We start from the raw sequence: 25,217 nt of genomic DNA, 5'->3' as shown, positions 1-25,217 counted from the left end.
TTCTTCTAAATCTGAAATGATTCTCAGGTATTTCACAAGTGTTGTGACTCCTTTTGAGCTCAGGTGGAGAAATCAGGGAGCTCTCTCAATTGTCTCAATCTAACCTCATCCATTTGTTTTTGTCAGACTCAGTTTTTGTGTCTCAAGTTGAGCTCAGATGGAGCAAAGAAAGAGCCTGAGCTCATCTTTTCATGAACATTTATAGTGCCCTGCAAAATTAAGATTTCAATGTAATTGTCCACAAAGTTACAATTCTCAATCAAACATTTGATCCACTTGCAAGATCAGCTATTTAGATGTCAAATGATCTCTTCTTTGACTTCACAGTATGGTCATTCCTTTACAAGTCTGTTTGGAACAAAACAACTTCACAAAGATTTAGTGTGTTTGAGAGAAATTGCAAAAGATAGAGATTTCATACCAGGTATGACAGACCATTTATTTAAAATATGGGCCGCAAAAGGGCTGACCAGATTTAGCCAGATTATTATAATTAAAGGGATGGATTCTTTTGGGGCGCTGGTGGCCCAGTGGTCTAAGAGCCCCACATACAAAGGCTATAGTCCTCGTTGCAGAGGTCACCAGCTCGATCCCCGGTCGGTTGACCATTTCCTGCATGTCTTCCCCCGCTCACTACTCCCCACATTTCCTGTCTCTCTTCAGGTGTCCTGTCAAATAAAGGCAAAAAGGCCAAAAATATATTTTAAAAAAGAGAAGAAAATTAGCCATTAATGAGATCTGTCATTTAAGTCTCAAATAAGACTCATGTCATGGTCTCAACTTTTTCTCCTAGTGAATTTTAGGAGAAACTAATGAGAAACGAATGAGAACAATTTGAAACTTGAATGAGGCTGAAGTGAGAATCTCAATTTTGTCTCTGGAGACAGAAGAGAAAGCCTTGAGCAGTAAAATTTTTCTCTGGGGGATTGTCAGGAGGTGTAGGGAGACTGCACTGCACTGTAATTCCTACAGCACTGCATGGACATTTTCCCCTATGTTCACATTTATACTTTTATTTTTTTGTTTTTTCTTTGTGCTATGCAGTGGTGTCTTTTTCGTTGTGTATTGCTATGACATGGTCTGTTAACAAATTAAAGTACAAACAGTAAAGGTGTAAATGTGAATCTTGTCCAGTCTCTTGCAATCAATCTCCCACATACACTAAGGTGTTACTTACAATTTACAATAGCTGTCATCAAAACTTTAGCCACATTACTAAGTTATTTGACTGTCTTATCCGGACACAATGACTAAAGGACTTGTCATGCTGATGGCACTGACATATTCATTGACACAGATATTTACTTTTGAGAGATGAACTAAGGATTTTGAGCAAGATACTGTCTTTTGCAGGTAATCCATGGGGTTTTGCTATTTGTACGACTTGTTTTGAGAAATGCACTCACTGTTTTGGAAATGTCGAGGATGATTCGAGAAATGTACCAAAGCGACTGAGAAAAACTGTAAATGATGCTGTATGTTCACGTCTTCATTAATTGAACTTTCGGATTTACGAGTGGACCTTGAAGGCACCACAGATCCCTGTACCTCTGTATGACTGTGTGTGTGGTTATTCTGAGGCGCCGCTGCTGGGCTGCAGTAGCGCTTTGTTTCCTCTCAGTGTGAAGGATCTCTGATGATTTCTGACCTGTTATCTATAAATCCAGAGGTTTTTATCTCAGCCTGGTACTTCTTACTGTTGGGAAGACGCGACAGCTTCAAAAATGAGCACCCTGGCGGCGTGTAAGGAACCTTTTGGTGAGTTAAATTTGATTGTCCTATCACTCCGTCGATATCACCTGTAGGATGTTTTCTCAGACAGTAAGGTGCAAAGTGTTTGAATCAAACCGATCCTTTTTCTAATCCTTATGTTATCACAGTTACTGGTGCAACCTGGCCTATTTATGTTATAATGCCTCATCATGCTGTGCTTTGTCTCCTTTAAACAAGCGAACTTATTTTATTAGCATTTCAAATATTTAACATGATAAGCAGCACAATGCATATTAAATACAATCCATAAACAAGCAAAATAGACAAATCAGAGCATTTTAGTAGTTTGAAACTCATGTTAGTCTGGAGGAGAGGAGCAAATGTTCCCCTATCACTAAAACCACAAAAAGAAAGTTTCCACAATTTATAATTCCCTGACATAGATAATGGAAACTCCCCATAACCTTTAGCACAGTGATATTTGTTGGCGAGCAAACTTATTATTAGTTATGTTATCTTCATCCATCATATGAGACTGATTGGAGAAGAAGAGACACAGTTAAAGTGCCTCAGAGCAGAGGGGTCATGTCCAGCAGTAGCCTTAAATTTCTCATGAGGTTCAAACAATGGAGACAGAACGAAGTTTGTCTTTGTGTATTCGGTGATCAGTGTGACAACATAATTTGTACTTGTACATAATATAAAACCATAATGACATAAACAGACAGAAGTTTATAATCTGTGATGTTTAGCTTTAGTGAAGTTTAGAAATAATGAAAAGAATTTTGAAACAATAAGAACAAAATGTGGGTGCCATGTTGAAACAATCCCTATCCTCCTCCATCATGTAATTGTATGTTTTCACCTTACATGCTTTAATATTATTTATATTTGCTGATCACCAAAAACACATCGTGAAGGCATCAACTTCTTCAGTTCTGTTTTATTCAGGGTAAAAAGTGGGATGGATTTGAGTCTCAGGTGGATGATGATGATGCTCAAAACTCTGACAGTTTTTAAGGATACAAAAGTGTTGACTTTGACTTTAGATGACCATATTTTCAAACCTCCAAACAGGGACACTTAAACTTCACTGCCCACGTGAATGAGTTCATGTATGAGCTCATAGCACAATTGTATTTTTTATCATGCACCTCACAACACCATAAGGAAGTGCTCAGCAGAGGAAAACTCCCTTCTCCCACTCCCAGCCTGTACCCAACATTGGTGTTAGCTCTTTTTAATATGATTTAATAAGTTGGCATTTCCACCGTGGGAAGGACACTAACAGTACGTGCAGAATGCAGCGTATTCGTTTACATGTACTTCTCAAAGGAAGCTTTTTGGAGACTTCCATTTTGACATGACAGCAGTGACACAGCAACAAACACTGAGATGTTTTTAGTGTTTTATAGATATTGGTTAGGACTCAGGCCACGGAGCTCAAAAACAGGGATGGCCCCAGTCAGACCAGGATGTACGGTCCACCTGCTCTTTAGCTTTCCTCTTTTTAAACAAAAAGCTTTCAGGAAAGAAGAACTTTGTATCATTTTATTTTTCATGTCTTGTATCACACAGAGCTCTTCTTCATTAATCATTGTAGTAATGGCATAACTGACCTGCCGCTTGCACTACATCAGGGTGATTTTAAACCAAAAGACGTGCCGTGGCAGAGTCAGACTATTTGACTGGCACTGACTTTTTTAGGGGTGGCCCGGCATGGTGCATATTAGGGGCCTACCCTAAACCTAGGAGGGTTATTTCCAATAACAAACCTAGGAGGGTTATTTCCAATAATCACATCTACTTCATCTACAACTCCTAATGGATATTAAAAATGTTATATTCTTGTATATGATTTTAAACTTTAAAAGGAAACTCAACAGAGTGTGAACATTTAACCTGCTGAACTTCACTCTTTATGGACTGAAAATTAAGATGCTTTTCCAAAATCACAGTTTAAAGCACTGATGATTTCAATAAAACTGCCAAAAAATAGCTGATCATGGTTTAGGATTTCAGGGTGGTCACTGGGGTAGCCAATCAGATTTCAGGCCATCCCCTGGCTCTGCCCCTGGTCATGTGACAGAAACCATGAACAGAAACTTTCCCAGTAATTCATCCAGTTTGGAGAAACACAGTGCAATGTGATAATGGTGCATGAATGAGGGGATTCTGTTTTGCATAACCACTGGCTGAATCATTCGTTATCCCACTTATAACCCGACTACCATCAAACAACTATAAAATGAGTCCCTCAGTCTCAGCAGTTCTTAGTGCTTTCATAGCAATGGTTTTATTATCAGCTTACTCAAGGGTCAAATTAATATAAGTCTCAACATTTTCATTCACAGTAAAGTCCATGAGCGTTTTTACATAAGCATTCTTCTTAATGCAAATAATAACAGCATAATGTATAATGTCTGCTTGAGTCCTACCGTGTAGTCTGTGGTTGCTCCCTACCTTCTTGAATTTGGTGGACATCTCTTTGACTCAGCTGCTTGTGTATTTAAACATCCCTCACTACTTTCTGTGTTGTTTTCCTCTTCTAGTCTTCTTTTCTCTGCTGTTGACTCATCAGCTATTAAACAATCTAAAGTTTTGTGCACTCTGAGTAAATTGAAAGTAAACATATTAATATCCTCTGTGTTGTATACTGCTGCTGTCATAAAGTAACATCTTTGTCAGATTGTCAGAAAGAAGAGGTTAAATTATAAACAATACATTAGATGTGCCAAAACTCTTCTGCAGATTGATGTGATATGTGTGTGTATGTGTGCTTTTTATTGGTTACATATCTGTTAGCAGAAGAGTTAAAGGTGACATATTACGCTCTTTTTCATCAAAATATATTGGTCAAAGAGGTCCCCAAAACATGTCTTTAAAGTGTATTGCTAAAAAAAAAAACACTTTGAAATCAGATTTTGGCATGCCTGAAAAACCCTCTTTTTCTGCCCTGCTCAGACCAGGCTGTTTTCTATCTGACCAAACCCCCTCAGGAAGTGGATGTGGCCTCCAGCACGTTGATCTAATGTTTACATGTTGACTGAATATACACGGCTGCTCACAGACAGCTATGTGGCAATGCTAACTAGCGCTAGCACTTTTCCATGATAAATAAAAATCATCCACTAGATCTTCAAATCTGCAGACGTGAGGAGTGAATCCGACCTCTGTGTTTATTAAGACAGCCTACAACTAGCATGCCTCCCTCCTAAGCTCCTTGTTACCACACATTTGTGCAGGGAATGAAAAACGGAGGAGGGGTTGAGTTGTATTTTATACAGTCTATGGGCTGAACAAGCTCCGAGCTCTGACTTCCGTTACAGACCGGATGTCGTTGTGACGTATGAAAAACACTGAAAACTGAAACGGCTCGTTTCACACACATTTATAGAAAGGTGGAGAAATCAGAACAGGGACAGAATGGATTTTTTTCATTTTGGGGGGGTTTGTAGACATGCCAGGGAAACATATTTCAGGTAAAGAACCATTAAAAAGTCGATTTTGCAAGATATGTCACCTTTAACGTCAGTCCGTCAAAGTGACACATTGTTACGATGGGAGGTGGTGGAGCAGCTACTTCAATATTTATGTACAGTTAGTGATATTTACCCGAAGCAAACATCATCACCCCAAAGCGAAAGTAAGAGCCATGATATTCACAAAGTGACAAAGTAGAAATCTCGACAGAGGAGGGTAAACACAGGCCTGTTACCGGGCGGCAACCCCCCTGTGTGTTTAACAATGAAGCCAATGGGAAAGTGCACAAAAGTGCAGTTCCTCAAGTGTCCACTTGGGGCCGAAATCCCCATCAGTGCCGTGTTGAAATGTCCATTTTTACAATCAACAACAAAACAAAACCTGTTTGTTATGTAGCTCAATTGTTTATTGGTAGTGAATGTACTGGGGTGTATTTGAATACATATTCATGACAGGGGGTGTGATTTGTGGACAGGTTTGCATGTTAAAGTGTTTGGCAGAAGGCTTGAGGTCTCTGTCACAGCTGCACCTTTTTGTTCGTTGGACGATTCTACCGAAATTTAGGTTGAGTCGGCATTTCCAATGTGACCACTGACATTGTTGGGCTTTGTAACGCTTCCTCAGAAACCAGTGGGTTATGTCGCTGAGACTGCATCCATTTTTTATGCAGTCCAGTGATTTTACTCAGCTTAGCGACTGTGCAGGAGCCAGGATGTGTAAGGATTGAATCTGCTGCATCATCTTGCACATCACAAGATCTTTTCTGATTGCGTGCATGCATGACATTCTTCCATCTGTTTGCATCATTTCCTACACAGTCTTTGCTTTCCCGCCTGTAGGTGCTAAACCACTTTCACACACACACAAACACACACACACACACACACACACACACACACACGCACACACACACTCTGATGAGGATGTATTTAGTCACACTGCAGGTTAATGGCTGTTTGTCTGAGATCCTACATGATCTGAGTACACACCGAGGTTCCCTTCACTAATCACTAAACTGTAATTTAGCAGATCTTGAGAGCATCCTTAGAGAGTATTTTCCTGGGATGTTTAAACCATAGCTTTGACGTGGTTCCTGTGTAACTTTATCTAATGAATGTCTCTTTTTTTTGGAGAACCTGTGAAAAGTATGCACAGCAGCACATGGTGCTTCGTTTGTTTTGAGCAGGAATAAGAAAAAGTGTGATTTATGGCACAGCTGGCCACATCACTCCCTAAATACGATCATCAGAGTAAGTAGTTCAGTATTTCTATAGCACCAGACTATCCTCAGCCTTTCATGTGTTAAACAACAAAACTACACAAACCATAGCTGCAAAGCAGACAGACACAGCTGGTTCACACATGGGTTTTTGCACCTGTGACAGAGGTACTATTATGCTGATGAGGAAAATTGTGGCACTCTTTTTCCCTATACCAATGTCCAACCTGGCCAGATCCACACTCATATTTTTAAACAGAAGTTGCCACAAGGGAATGAAAGTGGGAGAGCGAGCAGTGGTGGTGGATCGACTTAGAGATAAAAATAAGAAAGAGAGAACTGAAAATGTAAACAAGGCAGCAAACCTGAAAAATGAAAAGTTATCGTATGATTTTTTCACAGCAGTCATACTTTTAAAAACTTCTAAACACGTCCATAACTCCTTGCACATGCGCATGAGGGTGCATGATTTTGTTTGCCACTGAAGTCACGCTCCTTTCTGCCTGCTGTGTGTGTCTCTATGCTCTGCCCTCCATCACAGACACTATACAGATGGTTTTCTAAGTCTGTCCAGCATCTGATGAAGACATTGATAAAAATGGTTTAAATGTTGCAAGTCCAAGTCTTTCTAGCATCTAGTAAAGAAACACTACGTTTATGACAGCGAGCAGAGGAGGAAAACACTGATGTCATCTGGTCCCTTCATGCCTTTTTTAGTCCCAACCTTTGTTGTGTTGACAGTGAGCTTCACACCACTGACCTCTGATTGGCACCCTTAAAAAGATTAAAATAGAGGATCAGAAGATAGAGACAAAGGGCAGACACACCACCTCCTCCTCTCATCATGAATGATATATGTAAACGTGATATATTTCTGCCTGTAATTACAATATGTTGATCTGTGACTTTTTCTGTACCAGCTCTGTGTGCAGGTTGGAAATCAAAACTAACACTGTTAATTAGACACATCAATTAATCGACCAGGCCGATTAATCAGTTTGATTAATGGCATTTTGGAATAATTGGCCGATGCCTGCACTTACAAGGCTGATTTCAAAAATAAACAAATAATGTCTTCAGACACTGCAAGCAGCCTTGTCGGTGTAATCGAACAGATACATTCTGAGTCACTCCACCTAAAATATACATTGTTATTATTACATTTCTCTTTATGAACAGATGAAACAAATGAGATGGAAACTTTGGATACAGCCTGGCAGCTAGCTCATCCTGCTATTGCTCTATGCTAAGCTAGCCATGCCCTGTCTCAGCCCTGGATTCAAGCATACATATATGACACGTATCAGAGCTGCTATAAAACTTCCATAAACAAATAAGCATGCTTCTCAAGAGTTGAGATGCATCATAAAGGACTAAAGTAAGGACACTTGTGAAATACTCTGAGATAGTATTCAGCACTTTAAGGTGTTTGCACGTCAGGTGTTAGCAGAATGTTAGAGACAACCGTGTTTGAACTTTAGCATACCAGCCTAATCCTGTAGCTCAGTAATACACACACAGTTAAATAGACACACTTACCACCCACCCTCAGCCATGACACACATGTAGGAGAGAGTCTTAAAGGTGGGTGTATGTAGTCCTACTCAGTCTAGACTTCACTGCGGTCTGGGTCAGGTATTGGCATGCCATTCACCTCTATTCATGTGTGTAAAAAAGCTCACGCTAAAGCAAACTGCCCACCAAACAGGCCGCTCACAAACTGTGCTCCATCCTGTCGGAGACATGGGTGGTCAAAATGCAGAGAAGGTGGGTTCACCTGCGTGGAATTATGGCCCTAAGCAATGTATTATGATGTGGTTTATATTTCATCTCTTGAACTTTATCCAGAGCAGGCAGGAACATGCCTCTGCATTCCCAGAGAGGGAGAAACAATGCTCAACTGATCCGCGGTTCGACTTACACGTGATAATTGGGCGATTTTCTGTGAGTCCTCATACTCCAAGCACCATGGAAAGAGAGGAATACCACCCAGGGGTGCAAAGTTATTGACTTTAGTTCTGCATTCATTTTATTTATTTAAAGTAATGTTAATTAGTTTTATAAATACCTCAAACGACTGGATTAAGTGTAAACCAGTTTGATCTTTGTTTTTAGTGTTAAAGTGTTTCAGCTGTTTTGTTTCAAACACCAAAAGATGTTCTGAGAAGTCAGCTCGTGGTCGATACAGTGAGCACATTTTCTTGTATGTCAATGTTTTTATAGGTCAGACATGTTACCCGTTTATAGAGAAAATAACAGATGATTAAGAAATGACAGCATTTGTTAATTGCAGCCCTGAAGTCTTGATCTTTACTTAGTGTCACCATTTAATCCATCACTGAATTGTCTCTTTGGGCTTTAATCCCTTTATCAGATAATAAAGATGGATGGATTGAGGATGGAGCTCAAAGTTGGAAGGACAGAGTAGGGAATGAAAAACTTGAGAGCTGTATCCTCTGTACATGTGGTGTAGGATTGAACTGTTGAACCAAACCAGCGCTCCTCTGATTAGGCTTTCAAAGAAATGTACTGAACTCTGATTTTACATTTTTAAAGTAATAAAGACTTCTTGGTTTGTTAAGGTCGGTTTCCCTGGACATTTACACCTCATGATTAACTCCCAACGCTAACAGTCAATGCTAACTACAGAAGTAGCATGCCCTAACATACCGTGATGAATAAAGGTGTGGGGTTCAGGAAGGCAGATGTGCATGTAGGACGACCAGTGGTAAACTCAGGGGCAAAAAAGAGCCCCAGCTGTATGCAATGGAGCACGGAAAGTTGTGATTATTGAACTTGTGAAGACTGTAATTTAGAAGGGACATCTCCCATTTCCCACCACCAGCTGTGCAAGCGAATGCAGCATGCACTCTATGGCAACTCAGGTCTAGACATCTTTTATTCAACACTCACACCTGAACATTGAAATAGCGTTTTAACCCGACACCCTGCAGTGTTTGCTGCTACACCTAGAGATCCATATTTCCCTCATTCAGAACTGTTAGGCAGCATTTTGAAGACCCTTCTGTCTCTCCTTGGCACTCTGTAATTAAAGGGTTGTTGAGGAACAGGCCCGGTTCTAGCTTGCACAATAAGGGTGGGCTGGAAAAACTTGGAGCAGAGCGATCTGGCCAGTTGGTAGCACAAACTTTACAACACTGGACAAGTGTTTCAAATCCTTGATAAACTAACAGCATTGTTTCTTCATGCAAAGTGAGGCACAAGTAATAAGAGAGGGTCTGAGCATCTTACACTTCACTCCCTGCTTTGTGGTCATGCAACAACTTGAGGTGGAGATCAGTTATGTAAAAGGAAAACAAAAAAAAAAGGTCCTACAGGAAGCTCAGATTCTAGCAAGAGCTCATCTGTTATTTTCCACATGGTCATCTTAAAACTGATCACCTTGATGTAACTTTAACCCATCATCAGATGATAGTCTCCCTCTATCCCTCTCTCCAACATGGTCTCAGCAGATGTGTGTCTAACATGAGTCTGGTCCTGCTGGAGGTTTCTGCCTGTTAAAGGAAGTTTGTCCTTGCCACTGTAACTTGCTAAATGCTGCAAAGTGCTCTGCTCATGGTGGATTAAGATGAGATCAGACTGAGTCCTGTCTGTAAGAGGGGATGTTGGGTCTTTGTTAATAATAGAACATAGAGTACGGTCTAGACCTGCTCTGATTGGAAAGAGTCTGAGGAGAACATTTGTTGGGATTTGGCGCTATATGAATAAAGATAGATTTTTTGATTGATTGATAGTATTCGGTTCACTGACTTTTATCATGTTTTATCCAATAGAGGGTGTTTCGTCATTTTTCATACAATTTCAGGACATCCTGGGAGGTACTTAAAAAAAAAAAAATAACACCAGGAGCGTTTACTGCCTTATGTCCTCGCTCTGAGTGCACAACCAAGGATGACATAAATACCCCTCAGGATGGGTGCTGACATCTTGAACATATTGACCCAGCCTGTGTGGTAGATTGTCTCTCAGAGCTTTCCCGTAGTGATGTCACACCTGTTGTCAAAATAAGAACAGGCAGGAGCAGAACATGCATCATTTCCAAGAAGTGTTGTGTAGGCTGCTGTACGACTGTGGTGTGGGGGATTCACCTTTGATTTCCCTTACAATGGATCAAACTGTCTATCACCTCATGTGGTCTCTGGTGTAAGGAGAAAAACACTCATTTATATAAATAGAAACCCACCGTCTATAAAGGAAGCACGGTTAATCACACAGACTGGCAGACTTAGGGAATACCAACGTAAAGATAACTAGAATAGTTTGTGGTGGATTGATGTCTCACTCTGATAAATTTCTAAGAATCACTTAATCTTAACGGTCCCTGGACTTGAACGAAACGTTTCATCTTAATGATGTTCTTTAGTGTGGGAGCTATGTATCTTAACCTTTACTAACCTTTACGATAAGCACCCTGCTTATCAGAGTACCAACATTTTCTCAGAGGATTGTCTTATATAATAAGTATTTAATGAGCAGTAAAGCGCTGCAGATAAAGCTGCATTTCAAGGATTTTATATTACCCGTGGTTTGGGAAATCTTTTAAGATGTGTACGAAAACCTGCAGTGTTCATCAGTCTTTGTTCTTGTTTTGTCAATTTAAATACTTTACATAAATGTACCAAATAATAACCGTCTTTAAGGTGTCTTTTTTAAGTGGTGCTCTAACTCTTCCTCTCAAGTTGAATCCAGATTAGCATATACATCTGTTTTTTCAACGCTCAGCACCTCGCAGTGTGTCTCTTCGAAGTTACCTTCTCAGACCAGAAGTTACTTTGGCGTCATTTTCTGTCTTTTTCTCATCTGACATACTGTATTTTCATACTCATCTTAAAATAAAGTGTTTTTCTTCTCTGTTCAAGGCTCTTACCGTCTCTCTTCAGACATCTAGTCTGTCAACAGTAGATGGTGTAAGGTTCAGTAGTGTTAAATACGTTGGGCTCAGTTGGCTGTTTCTTGAGTGTTCCTTACCTTCAGACTTCACTTTGTAGAAATTTAAATTTCTGTTTAAAAGACCGGGACATCAGTCGCTTCAGAGCATCCCTAGTACATATAACTTTTAACGAGCTGTTATTATGTTGATCAGGAGTTAAATCAGTCTGGAGCTGCCTAAAGCTCGACCTCTGCACATTCAGGCACACTTTGTCCAGAGCAGCTCATGCTGGCTCATTCCAGGTATGGAGTTTTTGAATGTACAGTACACTGGTGAGAAGTGTGCCCTCCACATTCAGCATCACATCTGTCAGGATGAGAGAGGAGATGCAGACAGCTTATCTCCACAATCAGACACAGAACAAGATCAGACTTTAACTTGGATATCGTTGGTGAGTAGACTTTGTGAATAAGACATTGAGACAGAGCAGAGAGCGGAGCAAATGATGAACAATTCAGCAGCAGCAATCAATTCTGAGTGGTTTCCCTCATATTTTTAAAGTCCTGTGACCAAGGCTCTGATTTTACATTTAAGAAATAGGGCCCAGGACCACCAACCAGCAGTCAAAATGACTTGGAATTACAAATTAAGAATGTCTCTTGATGATCATCTCAGCTGGTCGATGGGAGATGGGCTGCAGTCTAATCTTTCTGTATAATGGGCTCTATAAGGCAACGCAGTCTGGTTGCTGTCTTTGAGCAAGCAGACTCCAGTAACAAACACCTTCATCCTACTCTGCAGAATTCTGGAGCTGCTGGTTTACCTTGCCTTGACAGGTTAACTTCCGTCATTTTGTTGAATTTGGTCTGAGCAAACCAAAAAGATCTTACCTTTGCACAGAAGTCTACTCAACTCAACTCAACTCAGCTTTATTTATAAAGCACTTTAAAACGACCACTGCCGGAACAAAGTGCTGTACATAAATAGACAAACAACGCAGGCATAAAAACAATTAAAACACAGGATAATAAAACAATAAAAACAATAGAAACAATAAATAAAAACAAACCATAAAACACTAAAACAGGAGCAGGGTTGAAAGTCAAGGAATAAAAATGGGTTTTAAGATGAGTTTTAAAAATGGACAGTGAGGAGGCTTGTCTAATGTGGAGGGGAAGCTCATTCCATATTTTTGGAGCAGCAACAGAAAAAGCTGTATCCCTTCTGAGCTTCCGTTTTGGCCTCGGTACCTCCAGGAGCAGCAGACCAGCTGACCTGAGGCACCGAGCAGGAGCGAAGGGGTGAAGGAGCTCAGAAAGGTGGGGCCAGACCATTTAAAGATTTAAAAACAAATAGAAGAATCTTAAAATGGACTCTACCTTTGTTGAGATTATTTTTGTAGTGTCAGGCAGTTTTATTAACATTTTGAGACTGGAGCACCGTTTTTGCTCAATGGTTACATGGAACTTCTCATGTCCAGAGGCTTTAGTTCTCGAAGTGAGCAGCCCGGGTTCAAATTAGACCTGCAGTCCTCTGCTGCACATCATCACCACTTTATCTTCCCAGTTACCTCTACCCACTGTTTGTCACTAAAAGCATGAAAAAAACAAATAAGCTTAAAAAATAAAAGTCTTTGAGCCTGAGATTGGCAAAAACAAGAAGCATTTTATGGCGATTGTAAGGCCTGGAGGATTACACTGCAGCCATTACAGCCTGTCTCACTGGTCCACGCTGTCTTGTTTAGATCCCAAATTATGTTATTACTGAAATAGGACTCCATTCTGAAAATAAGAAAGTTACCATTTGATAATCTCACTCTCTCCAGCTGGACAGGTGGTAGAATTACATGAATCAGGGATGTGACAATGTGGCCTTTGTGCATGATCAGTAAGATGTGTCTTTTAAAGAGCGGCCTGACATGAGTGTTTTACTGAGTCGTGGTCTGGAGAACAGGCTGGTGGCACTGACTGTGACCTACATACATGAATGCTTTCTCTCTCAGGTGAACAGCTGAGAGCTGCGTGTAGGAAATGGCTCACTTTCACAGGATCTTAATCCTCCTCTGGTTTTCAGATGCAATTGAAAGTTTCCCCATCATAGAGTAAAACCTGAGAAAGGCCAGAGCAGGACTCTATTTGGAGACTTTTGGGTACAATGACTTTACAGTGACGTAGTCTGAGGAAGCAAAGCTGAGTTCAGGTATTTACTGGAGCTCAAAAGCTGCCTTTGTGCTGCTCTCCCAACTCACCTGTGAATATTCCTGTTAAAATCATCCTGAATACCCTTCGACGACAGCAGTATTACTCTGAGACACCTTCATCCACTAAAACAGACCTGTTCAGTTTATCAGGTACACTTCTTTGATTTTAGAGGAGTAGTGTAACCCACACCAAACACAAAGAGCATCTTCCTCCCACACTTCACCTTCTTTAAATAACCATGATGCATCATTACTATCCAACACTGCGGAACTCTAATGCCGAAACTACGTCACACACCAATCAGAAGAGTTCTTGTTGGCTGAAGGATGTGGCTTCTCTGCACCTCTCTGTGGCTGAAACCTCTGCCGTATGTAAAGAGAGGGGGACATGAGCAGAAGTGACAGCACACAGTGTCGATATTAAACACATCTTCCTCTTTCTTTCCATAACAGACAGAACCAGCTCTGAACCCGTGGAGGACACAGACACCACCAGCTTTGTGACAGAGTTTGTGAGCATCTTTTCCTTTCCTCCTCTGATTATGTGTTTGTTTAACCCTCTTATTGTCTTGACTTGTCTTCCATCCAGTTTGCTTTGTGCTGATTTCTCATTGTTGTTCCTTAGAAAGCAGAGTCTTACAGTAATCTGCTGAGAAATGTACCATAACTGAGCACACTGAGCTATGATTGCCAGAGGGCTCATTCAAGAACAGGTTGCAGCAAGCTTTCCCCCGTCTTCTCACACAAGAGACTCTTTTACAGCTACAGAGTCCATGTTAATGTTTTCTGAGTTTCATGAACAATGTCGAATGACAATGAACGTGAATGTCAAACTGTGTCATTGTACTCATTTTCATTTCTAACATTATGTTCTCTGTCCTTCTGTTTCCAATCTTTGGAGGCCAACTACCCAGTGCAAGTGACGGATCCACATGGTGAGTCTGGTTATTTTTTTCAAAGTGAACATTGACAGAATACTTCTATCCAAGTTAATGAAAACTCTAAATGCCTACATTTGTAAAGATCTGTTATTTAAGCTCCTGTGATGAGTGTGGATTTGAGTTGATTTTGTCCCTCTGGACAAAGTGGAACATCTTCTCTTTTTGCCGATCTCGTCCTGTGCACACTGAAGTCAGGTTTGCAGATAAAAAATATCATCCCGCTTTGTTTAAACGGTCAGTTGCATCACTCACTGTGAATTTGTGCGGTGGAAAATGAGGTAGTTCCTGCAGTGTGGTCTTGTCTGACACCTACCCCCCTTAAAGCAGCTTCACAGAAAATATGACTTCATAGTGACAGTTAGTAAAGTTCATAAAGGGGCGTCACTATTACTCTGATCAGTTTTATAACACGTGCTTCCTTTGTAAAAGAGGCTTGTTGGTTTTGTAACAAAACATCCGCTATGTGTCGGGGTCTTGTCTCAACCTTTCGGGATTCTACTTCCCGAACCATTCATTATCCCAATTTTACCAGGCTACTAACTTAAAATACAAACATGCTGGTAAAAAATATGAATTAAAGATTATTTTATTGATTCAAAATTATATATGTTTACAGTTTTTAGTCCCAGTGATTCCTCGTCAGTGATCGTTCCATGGTGATGGATTCTTCTCTGCCTGTTGTGGTGGATTGAACATGAAACTGTCCTCATTCAGCTCTCCCTCTTCTCTGAGCTCTGCGGTTCACAACACCTTTAAAATGAAACTAATGTCACAACTTTGAACCCTGCTGCTACCATCACCACCGCTCATGGTTTAACTTTCTTTGTAGAGATCGCTAACCTAAAGTTTCTCTCACCTGCTCCGCTCCTTCATCATATTGCTGGATAGTTAGTAAAAGACATTTTTACTAAGTGTGTTTATGTGTGTTTTAGTGTGTTCTAGTGTGTTTATATGACAATGTGTATGTGGAGGGGAAGAGGTCTTGAAAATATTTCCAGCTACTAAATAGGGGGGTGGGGGGGGGGGGGTTTTAAAACACATCAATGAACATTAGCAGAAAAATTGTGCAGGAAGTGTTGGGCTTCTTTGACAGTGACAGAAAACATGACAACATTAAGACTGCTGGAAAACTGAGACGGAGAGAAAGATAAGCAGGCGTTTTTTACTCACCACGTCAGAGTTGACAAAAATGAATAAGGTTTGTAAGAACTACAATAAGAGAAAATAGCTGTATGAATGTATGTGTTATTAAATCAAATCTAGGGACAGATATAAGATAGGTATGTTCTAATTCTACTGAGTTAACCTCTATCCTGAAGATATGAAGGTAAAAAGGCACAGAACGATACATTTTAGAGGTGTTCCTCATGCAAAGCTTTTTGGAGTAATAACCGGTCATTAAATGGAAAGTAGGAGCACTTCTGTTTCTGGTGCTATTCTTCTTCTTGTATCTTCATAGTTTTAGCACCAAAAATACAAACTCAGGTCACTGGATGTGCAAACTAATTGGTGTGTCTCAAACAGATGCTGTGACTCTCCACCTGAGCTCGATGCCGTCTGGATACCTGAGCCCCTCTTCAGACAGAATCAAACAGGTCAGTATTTCAGCATCTGATGCAGGTCTGCACTGAACCTCTGTTTGAAGCTGTCTACCTTAATACCATCAGTTACACAGTTCATCAATAAATATGTACACACATCAGTCTTACATGTGCAGGTCCCATGAAGTTCAGATGCATACTTCCAGGCTCACCCACTCATCCCCTCTGATGTGTCATCTTTCTGACACACGTAGTTTAATGATGTTGGAAACCAGACTGTTCCATCTGATGCAGGATGCATGCTCAATGAACTTTCAACCACAAGCAATGTGAAAAATATAATCAACCAGAACATGAAGTATAGGTTTCAACAGCACTTAAGAATCTTCCTGTGTGATATTGTTGAAATTAAATGATGTGCAAGATTAAGTGAGGTTCAATGCCTGGCAAAGGAAACAAAACACAACAAATTACGACTGTTTTTAAGCTTTCTAGCAGAGCAGCAGTATCACCAACCTTTAAATCTATATCATGTGCAAAGTCTGGCATCAACAGATAGATCTGTTCTATTTCAGACCAACTTTAAAGCAGGCTATGTAACCTTTGTTGTGTTCAGACACGCACTACAGTCCTGAAATCGTCCTGAGATCTTCAGAGTGAGCGGCATGTGGGAATGCAAACAGCTGATCTTTTCATGCAGGCTTCACCTGTAATATTTCACATTAGCCCTGTAGTAAACCTTCTGCAGGAAGTTTGGGTGAGCTGATGTGTGAATGCAGCAGCAAGAGTCAGGAAAATACACCACGAGCAGATAGGTGGGGTTGGCAGTATAAGTATCATGTGACCGGTGTGTGACTGATACAATCTGTGGGCACAAAATGAAGCAGCATCTCACTCTTGTCTGCTCACCAACACGCTCTTTACCACTCATAAGTTGATACTGTGAATACGTCAAGGTACACACAGCACTGGTGTAAAGGCAAAAGCTGTCACACTCTGAGGGACGTGTGTGAAAAGACAACTATGGAAAAGGCTGATTTTAGGTTTTCTAGAAATGTGGAGTGAATGTGTGACAGAAGCTATAAAAGATGCTCCTTTTTAATCTCAGACATGCACACTTTTTTAAAAGTTATATTTATAGGCATTTTCACATTTAATGGATTGGACAGCTGAAGAGAGAAATGCAGGGAGCAGAGAGTGGAGGAAGACATGAAGCAAAGGGTTGTGACTATAGCCTCTGTCCATGGGGTGCACGCTTAGAGTGCTTAGCCAATGGTGCTCCAGACATGCACACTTTACAAGATGTAAAAATAAATCCATCACTGCAGGATATTATTTATATTACCTTGTGTGAACAAAGGGTGAACATGTGGGAAACCTTGTGATTCATGATGTGAAAAGTACGCACAAGTGTCTGTAGTGATCCTTTAGAGCGAGAACATTTATAGAAGAGCGCCAAACAAGTCTCAGTGAGAATACAGGAAGATGAGATGCCACTTTTAGTTTCCTGGTAGCATGCTAGCTTTATGTTAGCCTCAGGAGCTAGAATGTTTATGGTTTCCTGATAAAATGCCAGCAGCGTCATCTTGTTTATCTCCGTCTCTCTTTCACCCACATTTTGAAATATCAGACATGTTTGATGTTTTCAGGACAGCCATGTGGTTTTGAGTCATCCAGGAGGGACAGACTCAGTCTGCAAGCTCTCAGATTACAAGATAATATTAGTGCTGATCAATAATGAACAAACAGATACCATCCCTTACTGTTTGAGGGTTTAGTCATGCAAAACAATCCTTATCTGTGAGCAGTCAGAGTACAGCTGCCTCCTTTCTCCACTGCTCTGTTGTGCACTGATCCCTCAGTGTAGTGACATGATGAGTCTAAGGCAGTTTGCAGAAGGACTCTAGATGTTTTTAATCTATCTCATTCTTACTAAATTTTCTAAAGTTGTCAACCAAACCTTTTAATGATGGCTGTTAGCAAGTTAAATTAAATCCATCCCACTTTTTATCCAGTTCTGAAGGTCGTTTGGAGGCCTGGTTTAGTGTCATACTGTCCAGCTTAAGGCAGTGTATGATGAGGCTGTGTTGGACTCAAGGTAGTGTAGGATGAATAAAATACTACATGATGTTCACCTTTGATTCATAACATCAATACTCTGCACATGTCTGATGCAGATTATCTTTAAAGTTACATTTTGTAGAGCTTTTTTTTAATGCAAATAGAAAAACAACTTATTTTCTGTTATAAATATGGAAATGCGAGACGTACAGTACATATGAACAGGGTTTTTGGGGATAAATATCTCTTATTGCTTTTCTCTTAGTCCTCTGCTTCACATTCAGTCTCTCCTGCTCCACTGCTGTTAATAATATTGCTGGACAGGATTCAATATGAAAATGTCTGTAGCAAGAGTTAAAGCTCAGTCAAACAGAAATGTGAAATGTGTTTAAGTGTCTCCATTTAAACTGTATTGTTGTCTAATCTAAAGCTTTGCATGACTTCCACATTTTTCCCTTTACTCTTTAAGTAAATATAAAATCAGTCCTCCTAGATCTTAAAATGTGACTGGAGCAGCAGTGAAAGCTCTCAAAGCAGGTTGTCTGAGGTTGTGAGAGGGGGTTTGTGGTGTTTGAGTTTTCACAGTCTGAGACAGTCAGAGTCAGACTCTGATCTGAGCTCTGACGCAACAGGGGTTTCAGAAATTACTTTTTTAAAGAGCCTGAGCAGAGAGAGAGAGGACTACAATGAGTAAGCTGTTTATCCAGTGATGATGGCAGTGAGGTGTGTGGGTCCATGTGGTTGCAGCTCCAGATTAATACAGACACACAAACACAGGAGACAAACAGCAACACACACTCAGACAGAAAGTAAAAACAGAGGAAAGAGATACTCGGATCCAGATAACAGCAACACAAGTCAGATAGCTGGCACCAGTAAGTGTTTATATTTCAATTTAAAATGTTGCACAATTCATCCTCCTACAAGTTTTCATGACAACTTTCTATTCATCTTTAAATTTATGACCTTCTGCAAACAATCAGCCATTACAGTCATTATGTATCCTGACACAAACCTGGACTGAAAACACATTCAATTAAAAACTGCCTGTTGTAAACGTGTCTATTCTCCTTTGGCACAGATACACACTGTGAGTAATTTCTAGTCTAAGCTGTGAACATACAGGATGTGGTTTTGCCCCACTGAACTGGAAGATGCAGCTGTGCTAATAACAGAGCAGGAGAGCAGAAAGAGCGCTTACGTCATCCTCTGTCAGTCAGCTTTGTAAGAGGTAACACTTTTTCAGCAACAAACTTTCATAAAAAGTTATCTGTAGGAACTTAAAGATGGATTTGTCCTCTCCAGGCTTTTTCTGTCTTTACAGATAAAATGAATTCATCCCTCCAGGGGCGGGAGGGGGCGTCTTCATCTCTGTCTGGCCTTGATGTGCCGTCGTATGCAACGTTGCTTTTGTCGAGACATGTTTCATTTGAGATTTTGAGGCACATAACTTGCATAAGTGAAGACGTACACCTGCAACGTATAAAATCTTAAAAAGCAAATTAACATATGCTGGATGGAGAGAGATGGAGAGAGAAAGAAGCGAAAGGAAAAGAGAAGACTATTTAGTCTCCATTACCTGAGTCTGAGCCTAAGTCAAGTACCCACTACCTGAGGGTGTCAGGCTTAACTCTTCTCTGTGTGGACCTCGGCTGAGTGTGTGTAGAAAACACATTTCATGTATCAACATTAGACTCTAGATATAGTGAGTTCAAAGAGAGAGGTGGCCGTCCCTCGTCTCTCTTTCTTGCACTCACGTTTTCATGGAATCTGGACCTTTGAATCGCAGATGTGCTGTGTGCTGTGCAGATACTGCAGTGTTTTAACTAACGGTTATGATTTGTGTTTTTCTGTTATAAAGCCAGTTGAAGACGTCGAAGTAGGCACCTGCCCGACTTCAATTTCACCAGGTATGTGGGCTCCTAGAACAGGATACAACAGGCCTGCTTAGACTTTAATGTCCTCAAAGGGGCAGAGTGTGGTACAGCACAGTAATACAAACATGCTAAAGACACAACAGACAAACAAAGACAGACATCCAAAGCTGCTCTGAGAAATATCGTCTCAATCCAGGCAGGCATTTAAATGCATGTCAATAATTGTTTACCAACATCTGTACTATCAACAAATAAATCAAGAGTATGTTTATCGACCCTTGTTTACACATTTCCTCTGACTCCTTATAGTTACCGCATCTTGTTTAACTGCTTTATTGCTCTCGCAATAATAATAACAATAACAATAATAATAGTAATAACAATAATAATAATAATAATTATTATTATTATTATTATTATTATTATTATTATTATTTTAAATAATAATAATACTAATAATTATAATAATAATGATATTATTATTATTATTATTATTATTTTAAATAATAATAATAATAATAATAATTATTATTATTATTATTATTATTATTATTATTATTCATAGAGCATTTTCAAAAGCCAAGTTACAAAATGCTTTACATGGGCTGCAAATTGAAACAATCAGGTCATATAATCACTCAAGGTAAAAAAATAAAACATATTTTAAAAGTCATAAAATTCCTTTCAAATATATTTTTAAAACAGATAAAGTAAAGTGAAGTTCAGGTAAAATCAGGAAAAGTGGCTCTGTGATAAAAGTATGTTTTAAGAAAGGATTTAAAAGAGACCACTGACTCAGCAGCTGTGATCTCCTCAGGCAGATTGTTTGGACAGAGTTTTGGACCCCTCACTACAAATGCTCTGTCTCCTGTGGTCCCCTTTTGTTTTCATTTTGGCATTTGGAACACAAAGAAATAAATGGGATTGTCGCTATGCTTGTTCTTATCTTGGGGTATCTAAATCTCCGACCAGGAGGGTGGGGCAGAAACTCTAACTAGAAGAGGGTGACATGTATCCATGCAGACCATGCCTGCTGTCACAGCCAGCCTGACCATGCACAGCTGGTTCAGGTCTATGACCTGACTGAGTCATTCTGCATAAGTACTGAGTTCATTCTTTGTAGATTGTAGCCTGAAATGACAAAATATATAAACGTCAGTCTTATTCAGGAAAGGAATGTAGGTGTCTAATGAATGTGTGAGCTGTGTTTATTTTATCTATTTTATTTCTATATATTTAAAGGGACAGTGCATATTAATAAACATTTCAGCATAGCGTCCATGTAAATATGCCAGAGTTAGTTTTCATCTGTAGTCCCCGGCAGGTCAGAACAGAGTTCATAACAAAAGATAAAGATAAAAAAACAACAGATAGAAACAAAACATCATGAAAGCATGACAATGAAAACACAATACATCATATCAGGAACTTTGTGTTATTATTTGATTAAAACCCTTTTAACAAAGTACTCAGTCTCCACAGTTTTCCATAGGGTTATGATACTTATTTTGTAAAAATAAAAACATTTTCAGAAACACTGGAAGCATATGAAAATGTACACAATGATTTTTACAGTAGGTGTTAGATATAGTCAAGGGCATGGAAGCTAAATATTTACATAATTAACAGTAGACACATATAAAAAATATTGGCATGTTCCTTTAGTTTTCCTCGCTAGTTTAAAAATAATCATATGATGGTTGAGAGCTGGGAAAGAGAGAGGGGGGGATTTGTTGTAGACCTCATTCAGGCTTGGGGATGGAAGCTTAAATGTTTCTATCATACTTTAAAAACATGTTGGCATTTCTGTCCTGCTGCTTTATTCCAGGTTTTAAGTCGTGTGAACTTTGAGATCGATAAATAGCGGTAGAGATGTTTAAGAATCACTTATCTGATAGTAAAGGTGTTTATTGTTTCTACTGTATACTAGAGAAGAGTATACATGGAAGACATTCATTTAAAGATGAGATAAGACTTAAAGATTATATTTGATGTTGATTCTTATTTTCTTGAGCTAACTCCATCTTCTCCATCTCTGAGCTCAGACTACCCCAAAGAGCTGCAGATGCTGAACAGCCCCTGTGAAAAATGCTGCTTCGCCACGCCCCCTCCGAAGATCAGCGACCTCATGAACGACAAAGACCTCCTGGACTTACTGCGGCTCAAACTGGATCCGAACCACTGCACCGTCAAAAACTGGAAGAACTTTGCGAGCCGCTGGGGGATGAGCTACGATGAACTGACCCTGCTGGAGCACCGGACACAGGGCTCTTTGTCCCACAGCCCCACCCAGGAGTTCCTGCTGCGCTACAACCAGAAGACGGTCACTGAGCTCACTGAACTTTGCCGCCTGTATCAGCGTATCGACGTGCTGCGGCTGCTGCAGAGCTGGATAGAGGAGGTCTGGCCTTCACGCTGGCAACAGACTCATTAACCAGTTTGACTCTTTACATATTTATCCCGTCTCTCTTTTGATTTCGTCAGGGTGTTACATGTTGGGGAATTTTGTCTTCTTTTTATACTTTGATACTTGTGACAGATCTTTTCAGTGACTTTAGCTGATCTTTATGAAATTATACATTTTGTAAATAAGGAAGCATCACTGAACGTTTCAGGTAATGTGGGTTAAGTGCCCACACGACTTACTACTGATGAACAGTGGGGCCTGTTGAACATTATAGCCCTGCTGACAGCTTGACTCTGGGGTTAGTGGTGCAAAGCCTGGCCCACACTAAGAGACTTTTTAAATCTTAACCAATGTTAGAAATGTGAGAGACCCTGCACATAATGACAAATAATGTCAGAGTTATCAGTTTTGTTCTTGATGATGATAGGCCAACAACAGACAACCAGAGTCCACACTCTCTGAAGTGGAAGTCTACCAAAACCAAATGTGACTTTAGAGTGAACAAACATGGCGGAGGAGAGGATGTATTTGTAATGAGCTCCTCTTCCTGTCAGTTTGAGGGTTGTGGCATGTTTTACAAGACACGTTGTATAAACACTTATGTTGTTGCCACAAATCAACAAGTTGGTCCACTGTGTCTGACGTCTGACTGACTTTATGCATCTTTCTGACCCCCAATTTACACAGGATACACCACTTTGCTTTAAGGCTGCGCAGCGTGTTTCCTCCATCCGGCAGCTTGCACCCTGCTCCACAGGACACGTGTTTGGAGCGTAGCGCCAGCTCAGAGCAGACAGGATCAGCTGGGTCCAGCATAGAGAGAACTACATATAAACAACAGGTTACAGAGCCTTTTTTTGTGGTTGAATTTCTGCTCATTTGAATATCATTCTGTTACTTTTGTGCTTCTATCATCACTGAGTATGCTGCATTACAATACAGTTCAGATTTTACAGGTTTAGATGAGTTTAACATGAATAATTCTGCTCTATTTTGTTGTCCTTCTGACACATTTATCATCTTAAAGTCCTGTTGTAGTCGACATGGATCACTCATCTGTGGCTGTTTGTAGCTGACATCCATAATCGATGAGTATTTCTGATCTAAACAATCTTTAAACGGTCGGGAGTCTGTATATGGTGGGGTTTTTTTAATTTGGGGATGTTGCATGCAATCTTTGTGCCTGACTTCCTGTCCAAGTCGATCTTCTCTGTATGATTGATGCGTGCTTGAGGCGGGCTCCGTCGAAAATAGACTGGAAGTGTATCTCTGGTGGAGCAGCATGGGGACAGAGCTGAGACGTGCTGCTGCGTGCCCTGTGTACACAGGAGCATTGGCTAGAATAGGAACGTATTGGCTGCGACATGCGCAGCGCAGCCGTAACGTGACGCTGCACATCCTGTTTAAATTGGGGATACTGTTGTGGCCACGGCTGCATTTGTTGTGATTCCTTCTTCAGTCAGATTGCTTTTTCATTAAATATTGAACATGTTTAATATTCATCATTTCAAATCAGTGCATCCTCGATCTTCTTCCTAACAGGTCAGGGAAAGTATGATCACTGCTGACCTGACAAGATAACCTTCAGAACCATAACAAATCGTGAACATCGTCCCGAACGTCTTGTAGTGTGTACCCTGCTTAACTATTTTAGAACCAGTGCACTACCGTCAAGACTCCAGTGGTCGGTCGGTCCATCACTCTGGTCTAATCAGAATATCTCAACAACTGATGGACACATTCCCCAAAACTGTGTACACACATTCATGATTATTGGTCCCACTTTCTTGCAAAAAAAATCCTGTTTACCTGAAATGTTCTCGTGCAGGTCTTCTGTTTGTTGTTTTGGGGTCAACATGTCTCAACAGCTTTTGACTGGATTGCAAAAACACGTGGTTTGAATTTTAATAATCTTACTCACAAGTTCTTATTTTCCTTATCTGTACTATGCCTGTGGCTTATTAGCTAGTATTGACATGATCCAATGAGATGAGGGAAACAAAGGGCTAACGGCCTCACAGAGCCACTCACGTCATCATCAGGGCCTGTGTGCACTTTCAGTATCTTTGCACTGGCAGCAGCACAATAACAAACATAGTTCAGTGTTTTCAGTGTTAAAGCATCCTCATCCGGCTGTTTTTTGTTGCTCTGCTTATAAAATAGTTTCGCTTTTGAAACACGGACCAGTTTCTGAACAGAGAAGAAACTAAATACACTTGAGTGTTCAATTTCAGGTTCAGAGCTGCTGATAATGCTTCAACACACTCTGTCCATTGAATGAAGGTTTTTTAAGTTGAAATTCCATCAAATAAAAGAAAATAAGAAGCATACAGAGCAATTAAAACAACTTTCATAACCTAGCAACATTAAACGCCAATGACATGGGCTCTGAAACTGAGGTTGTGGGTGCTGCACAAAAAATGTCATTAATGGACACAGGCCCTTTTTTTGTTGCTGTGCTTCTGATAGCTTTGAATAACAAGCTAAACACAAATTACAAAGTATTTTGTTAATTTTTGGAAATAATACTTTAATTCCTGCAACATACCGCACACGCCAGAGCAGCTGGGACATCGTCTCTAAGGCAGATGTAACATCTGTCTCTCGCCTTTCTGAAATATTTAGCTGAGTGCTAAATACCAGAACATTAAGAAAAATCAACAAGACACAAGAGTGTGTCAGCGTCCTCACTTTGATTTGTCCAATTTCATGGAACCAAAAGCCTTATTTGTTAAATTTAGAAAAAAATATTAAAACAGTTTTAAACGTTAAACTTTAAAGGCTTCAAAGTTTTGTTTGGTTCATTTTTTATACGCATGGAAACATCTGTATTGTGTTTCGTATTGTGCTTGTTTTGTCATTTGAAATAAACACATGAAACTGT

General features: G+C 40.1%; 1 protein-coding gene across 2 annotated transcripts; it reads left to right on the top strand.

Annotated features, from left to right (window-relative positions):
• The first annotated feature begins 1,574 nt into the window (after nt 1–1,574).
• edaradd (EDAR-associated death domain) lies at nt 1,575–24,980 on the top strand. 2 transcript variants are annotated; one of them, XM_034681200.1, is made up of 6 exons: nt 1,575–1,758; nt 13,960–14,018; nt 14,408–14,441; nt 15,972–16,042; nt 19,911–19,959; nt 21,972–24,980. In XM_034681200.1, the coding sequence occupies exons 1-6, from the start codon at nt 1,725–1,727 to the stop codon at nt 22,358–22,360; spliced, it is 636 nt and encodes a 211-aa protein (XP_034537091.1). In that variant the 5' UTR covers nt 1,575–1,724; the 3' UTR covers nt 22,361–24,980. The 2 variants fall into 2 exon arrangements, with proteins under 2 accessions (XP_034537091.1, XP_034537090.1); XM_034681199.1 differs by having other exon boundaries at nt 14,405–14,441.
• Nucleotides 24,981–25,217: the final 237 nt, after the last annotated feature.

Source organism: Notolabrus celidotus, chromosome 4 (assembly GCF_009762535.1).
Source record: "Notolabrus celidotus isolate fNotCel1 chromosome 4, fNotCel1.pri, whole genome shotgun sequence".
In the NCBI taxonomy this organism is placed as follows: domain Eukaryota; kingdom Metazoa; phylum Chordata; class Actinopteri; order Labriformes; family Labridae; genus Notolabrus; species Notolabrus celidotus.
The sequence above is the reverse complement of the archived record's forward strand: the minus strand, read 5'-3'. Positions and strand labels throughout refer to the sequence as shown.